The 7,061-nt window shown below is 58.6% G+C and overlaps 1 protein-coding gene across 1 annotated transcript in view; it reads right to left on the reverse strand.

The window, feature by feature from the left end:
• The window catches only part of LOC141133587 (multifunctional procollagen lysine hydroxylase and glycosyltransferase LH3-like), a 61,554-nt gene extending 57,651 nt beyond the window's left edge, over positions 1 to 3,903 (reverse strand). Inside the window, 1 exon segment of the mRNA XM_073623047.1 lies at positions 3,707 to 3,903. Coding sequence (XP_073479148.1) covers positions 3,707 to 3,797 — 91 coding nt within the window. The 5' untranslated portion in view covers positions 3,798 to 3,903.
• Positions 3,904 to 7,061: the final 3,158 nt, after the last annotated feature.

The raw sequence follows: 7,061 nt of genomic DNA on the forward strand, positions 1-7,061 counted from the left end.
GGCAACCAGGAAGGCAGGGTCACGATTCACCCGACACACTGCAGCTCTGCTCTGAGGTTTGAAACGTGACGTGTAGACTATGACCACGCTTGTGCTGGTTGCCCGCTCCTAACCCTGTCCACCAACTTTAAGACCCCAGAGCAGCAAAGTGATAAGTAAACCATGACCCCACCATGCCGTCTGCCCGCTCCTGATCCCGTATGTCGCCTTTTAAACCTCACAGCAGAGCAGAAAGGTCATGGGTAGACCATGACCTAGGGTTGCCACCTCATCCCTTTAAACCCGAACACATATTAATTACACAGGTTCTGTGGGTGATTGAGGTGGAAGCTAAACTCACTTAGTGTCTTACCTGTGTTCAGTCGGCTGTCTAATGAACGGGGTTTGGGGCTCAGCAGACAGGAGGGAGAAAAATACAACTCGCCCCAAGAGCTGACCTTTCAAATGTCCTGTGTTCAGTTATTGGGGTGTGAGATTGGCCCAAGAGCTAACAGTCTACCCATACACTGCTAGGAGGGGTGCACTGATTATGTGGAGAGGATGGAGAGAACTGGAGTGACTCCCCCCCCCCCCCATGTCTGTACTCGGGGGTCACCCTATGATGGGGAGTCATGTAACACTGGGGAGGAGATGAGTGATAGTACTTTATATTGGGGGGGTCATTTTGATGATCACAGACTGGAGTGACCCCCCCCATATTATACAGGATCCCTTTTCAGAGGGCCCCCCATGGGTCATAGTGGGGTACATATCCCCCCTCTCCTCAGAGGGCCCCCCCAGGGGTCATAGTGGGGTACACATCCCCCCTCTCCTCAGAGGACCCCCCAGGGGTCATAGTGGGGTACACATCTCCCCTCTCCTCAGAGGGCCCCCTGGGGTCATAGGGGGTACACATCCCCCCCTCTACTCAGAGGGCCCCCTGGGGTCATAGTGGGGTACACATCCCCCCTCCCCTCAGAGGACCCCCCAGGGGTCATAGTGGGGTACACATCCCCCTATCCTCAGAGGACCCCCCCAGGGGTCATAGTGGGGTACACATCCCCCCTCTCCTCAGAGGAATCCCCCACGGGTCATAGTGGGGTACACAGCCCCCCTCTTCTCAGAGGACCCCCCCAGGATTCATAGTGGGGTACACATCCTCCTCTCCCCAGAGGACCCCCCACGGGTCATAGTGGGGTACACATCCTCCTCTCCCCAGAGGACCCCCCACGGGTCATAGTGGGGTACACATCCTCCTCTCCCCAGAGGACCCCCCACGGGTCATAGTGGGGTACACATCCTCCTCTCCCCAGAGGACCCCCCACGGGTCATAGTGGGGTACACATCCTCCTCTCCTCAGAGGACCCCCCCAGGATTCATAGTGGGGTACACATCCCCCCCTCAGAGGACCCCCCAGGCGTCATAGTGGGGTACACAGCCCCCCCCCTCAGAGGACCCCCCCAGGCGTCATAGTGGGGTACACAGCCCCCCCCCTCAGAGGACCCCCCAGAGGTCATAGAGGGGTACACATCCCCCCCCTCAGAGGACCCCCCCAGGCGTCATAGTGGGGTACACATCCCCCTCTCCTCAGAGGACCCCCCCAGGATTCATAGTGGGGTACACATCCCCCCCCCTCAGAGGACCCCCCAGGCGTCATAGTGGGGTACACAGCCCCCCCCCTCAGAGGACCCCCCAGAGGTCATAGAGGGGTACACATCCCCCCCCTCAGAGGACCCCCCCAGGCGTCATAGTGGGGTACACAGCCCCCCCCTCAGAGGACCCCCCAGAGGTCATAGAGGGGTACACATCCCCCCCCCTCAGGAGGACCCCCCCAGGCGTCATAGTGGGGTACACATCCCCCTCTCCTCAGAGGACCCCCCAGAGGTCATAGAGGGGTACACAGCCCCCCCCTCAGAGGACCCCCCAGGCATCATAGTGGGGTACACAGCCCCCCCCCCTCAGAGGACCCCCCAGAGGTCATAGAGGGGTACACATCCCCCCCCTCAGAGGACCCCCCAGAGGTCATAGAGGGGTACACATCCCCCCCCCCTCAGGAGGACCCCCCCAGGCGTCATAGTGGGGTACACATCCCCCTCTCCTCAGAGGACCCCCCAGAGGTCATAGAGGGGTACACAGCCCCCCCCTCAGAGGACCCCCCAGGCATCATAGTGGGGTACACAGCCCCCCCCCTCAGAGGACCCCCCAGAGGTCATAGAGGGGTACACATCCCCCCCCCTCAGAGGACCCCCCAGAGGTCATAGAGGGGTACACATCCCCCCCTCAGAGGACCCCCCAGGCGTCATAGTGGGGTACACAGCCCCCCCCCTCAGAGGACCCCCCCAGGCGTCATAGTGGGGTACACAGCCCCCCCCCTCAGAGGACCCCCCAGAGGTCATAGAGGGGTACACATCCCCCCCCCTCAGAGGACCCCCCCAGGCGTCATAGTGGGGTACACATCCCCCTCTCCTCAGAGGACCCCCCCAGGATTCATAGTGGGGTACACATCCCCCCCCTCAGAGGACCCCCCAGGCGTCATAGTGGGGTACACAGCCCCCCCCCTCAGAGGACCCCCCAGAGGTCATAGAGGGGTACACATCCCCCCCCTCAGAGGACCCCCCCAGGCGTCATAGTGGGGTACACAGCCCCCCCCTCAGAGGACCCCCCAGAGGTCATAGAGGGGTACACATCCCCCCCCCCTCAGGAGGACCCCCCCAGGCGTCATAGTGGGGTACACATCCCCCTCTCCTCAGAGGACCCCCCAGAGGTCATAGAGGGGTACACAGCCCCCCCCTCAGAGGACCCCCCAGGCATCATAGTGGGGTACACAGCCCCCCCCCTCAGAGGACCCCCCAGAGGTCATAGAGGGGTACACATCCCCCCCCTCAGAGGACCCCCCAGAGGTCATAGAGGGGTACACATCCCCCCCCCCTCAGGAGGACCCCCCAGGCGTCATAGTGGGGTACACATCCCCCTCTCCTCAGAGGACCCCCCAGAGGTCATAGAGGGGTACACAGCCCCCCCCTCAGAGGACCCCCCAGGCATCATAGTGGGGTACACAGCCCCCCCCCCTCAGAGGACCCCCCAGAGGTCATAGAGGGGTACACATCCCCCCCCCTCAGAGGACCCCCAGAGGTCATAGAGGGGTACACATCCCCCCCCCCCTCAGGAGGACCCCCCAGGCGTCATAGTGGGGTACACATCCCCCTCTCCTCAGAGGACCCCCCCAGGATTCATAGTGGGGTACACATCCCCCTCTCCTCAGAGGACCCCCCCAGGATTCATAGTGGGGTACACATCCCCCTCTCCTCAGAGGACCCCCCCCAGGATTCATAGTGGGGTACACATCCCCCCTCTCCTCAGAGGACCCCCCAGGCGTCATAGTGGGGTACACATCATCCTCTCCTCAGAGGACCCCCCAGGGGTCATAGTGGGGTACACATCCCCCTCTCCTCAGAGGACCCCCCCCAGGATTCATAGTGGGGTACACATCCCCCTCTCCTCAGAGGACCCCCCAGGATTCATAGTGGGGTACACAGCCCCCTCTCCTCAGAGGACCCCCCAGGGGTCATAGTGGGGTACACATCTCCCCTCTCCTCAGAGGACCCCCCAGGATTCATAGTGGGGTACACATCATCCTCTCCTCAGAGGACCCCCCAGGGGTCATAGTGGGGTACACATCCCCCTGTAGGTGACATTGGGGTACACACAGCCCCCCCATTCTCCTCACCTGGTTGGACGGATTCCCGGGCCCGGCCGCACAGCGCACACACGGCCAGAATCACCAGGCAGAGCGCTCCCCGCACACCGGCTCCTTCCATCCTCCTGTGTCCGACTCTCTACAACTCTACACCGGTCTACACCTCCAGGATAGACCGGGGCTCCAGGCCCCGCCCCCGGAGGAGAGCCCGCTCCGCCCCCCGACACACCACATAGGCGGAGAGCTAGGGACCACTGACCAATGGGAGCCAGGCTGTACTCCGACCAATCGCAGAGCGGCGCATGTCGCTGGCGGCCAATGGGGTGGAAGGAAAAGCTGGCAGAAGGCCAATCAAGGGAAAGAACGAGAAGAGAGCGAGTACAGAGGGAGAGGGGGTGCTGCGGTCTGCCACGTCACTGGGGGTCTATGTACAACCTCTATATACATAGATCCCAACTGTCCCTGATTTGGGGCAATGTCCCTCTGTACCAGTCTGTCCTCCTCATTTGTCCCTCATTTTGGTCTATATAGTTGTATAAAAAATGCACGTTTTATCTTTCAAACAAGTGTTTCCCAGAGCTAAACTTTTCATCCAAATTCTAAACTGCTGCATTTGTAAATGTCAAAAGCCAACTTCAGAAAAAAATAATAAAATAACACTTGTTTAACCTGTTGCCGCCCGCCCACCGTCACATGACAGCGGCTGATTCACACAGGGCATTCGCGCGATCGCGGGCGCGCAGCCCTGCTCTGTCAGTGTCGCCGTGTCCCTGGGACACAGCGCGTCACCGACATGGGTGAACAGCCTTTGGGCATGGCTGTGCACCATGTGATCGGCCACGATTACGTTACGGGCGATCACAAATGGGTATTCCCCGCTTTAGACCGCACAGCGCGGTCACGACGGTGGCGGTGTGTTCCCAGGAACACTGCTCGTCACCGACAAGGGTGAACAGCCAATGGCTGGCGGCTGTTTACCACATGATCGGCTGTGATCCATTCACAGCCGATCACTAAATGTAAACAAAGACCGGTTACTAGCTGTTACCGGCTCTTCTCTCCTCACACACCATTACCAGTGTGAGGAGAGAAGAGCCAGGAGCAGCGAGTTACAGATCTGTGTGTGTACTGTACTGCACCAACACCACAAATAAAAGAGAACCTGTCACATCGCCCCCACCCCCCACCCCCCATTACAGCTGTCACCCAACAGTCACATCAGTCACCACATCAGTGCTTATAAAAGTGCACCTGTCACCTATCAGTGCCCACAAAGTGCACCTGTCACCTATCAGTGCCACAAAGTGCACCTGTCACCTATCGGTGCCCACAAAGTGCACCTGTCACCCACCAGTGCCCACAAAGTGCACCTGTCACCTATCAGTGCCACAAAGTGCACCTGTCACCCATCATTGCCCACAAAGTGCACCTGTCACCCATCAGTGCCCACAAAGTGCACCTGTCACCTATCAGTGCCCACAAAGTGCACCTGTCACCCATCAGTGCCCACAAAGTGCACCTGTCACCCATCAGTGCCCACAAAGTGCACCTGTCACCTATCAGTGCCACAAAGTGCACCTGTCACCCATCAGTGCCCACAAAGTGCACCTGTCACCCATCAGTGCCCACAAAGTGCACCTGTCACCCATCAGTGCCCACAAAGTGCACCTGTCACCTATCAGTGCCCACAAAGTGCACCTGTCACCCATCAGTGCCCACAAAGTGCACCTGTCACCTATCAGTGCCCACAAAGTGCACCTGTCACCCATCAGTGCCCACAAATTGCACCTGTCTCCTATCAGTCTATCAGTGCCCACAAAGTGCACCTGTCACCTATCAGTCTATCAGTGCCCACAAAGTGCACCTGTCACCCATCAGTGTCACCCATCAGTGCCCACAAAGTGCACCTGTCACCCATCAGTGCCCACAAAGTGCACCTGTCACCCATCAGTGCCCACAAAGTGCACCTGTCACCCATCAGTGCCCACAAAGTGCACCTGTCACCTATCAGTGCCCACAAAGTGCACCTGTCACCCATCAGTGCCCTCAAAGTGCACCTGTCACCCATCAGTGCCCACAAAGTGCACCTGTCACCCATCAGTGCCCACAAAGTGCACCTGTCACCCATCAGTGCCAGAAAGTGCACCTGTCACCTATCAGTCTATCAGTGCCCACAAAGTGCACCTGTCACCCATCAGTGCCACAAAGTGCACCTGTCACCTATCAGTCTATCAGTGCCTACAAAGTGCACCTGTCACCCATCAGTGCCACAAAGTGCACCTGTCACATATCAGTCTATCAGTGCCCACAAAGTGCACCTGTCACCCATCAGTGCCCACAAAGTGCACCTGTCACCTATCAGTCTAGCAGTGCCCACAAAGTGCACCTGTCACCTATCAGTGCCCACAAAGTGCACCTGTCACCTATCAGTCTATCAGTGCCCACAAAGTGCACCTGTCACCTATCAGTCTATCAGTGCCCACAAAGTGCACCTGTCACCCTGCAGTGCCACAAAGTGCACCTGTCACCTATCAGTGCCCACAAAGTGCACCTGTCACCCATCAGTGCCACAAAGTGCACCTGTCACCCATCAGTGCCCACAAAGTGCACCTGTCACCTATCAGTGCCACAAAGTGCACCTGTCACCTATCGGTGCCCACAAAGTGCACCTGTCACCCACCAGTGCCCACAAAGTGCACCTGTCACCCATCAGTGCCCACAAAGTGCACCTGTCACCTATCAGTGCCACAAAGTGCACCTGTCACCTATCGGTGCCCACAAAGTGCACCTGTCACCCACCAGTGCCCACAAAGTGCACCTGTCACCTATCAGTGCCACAAAGTGCACCTGTCACCCATCATTGCCCACAAAGTGCACCTGTCACCCATCAGTGCCCACAAAGTGCACCTGTCACCTATCAGTGCCCACAAAGTGCACCTGTCACCCATCAGTGCCCACAAAGTGCACCTGTCACCCATCAGTGCCCACAAAGTGCACCTGTCACCTATCAGTGCCACAAAGTGCACCTGTCACCCATCAGTGCCCACAAAGTGCACCTGTCACCCATCAGTGCCCACAAAGTGCACCTGTCACCCATCAGTGCCCACAAAGTGCACCTGTCACCCATCAGTGCCCACAAAGTGCACCTGTCACCTATCAGTGCCCACAAAGTGCACCTGTCACCCATCAGTGCCCACAAAGTGCACCTGTCACCTATCAGTGCCCACAAAGTGCACCTGTCACCCATCAGTGCCCACAAATTGCACCTGTCTCCTATCAGTCTATCAGTGCCCACAAAGTGCACCTGTCACCTATCAGTCTATCAGTGCCCACAAAGTGCACCTGTCACCCATCAGTGTCACCCATCAGTGCCCACAAAGTGCAC

Source organism: Aquarana catesbeiana, linkage group LG03 (genome assembly GCF_042186555.1).
Source record: "Aquarana catesbeiana isolate 2022-GZ linkage group LG03, ASM4218655v1, whole genome shotgun sequence".
In the NCBI taxonomy this organism is placed as follows: Eukaryota; Metazoa; Chordata; class Amphibia; order Anura; family Ranidae; genus Aquarana; species Aquarana catesbeiana.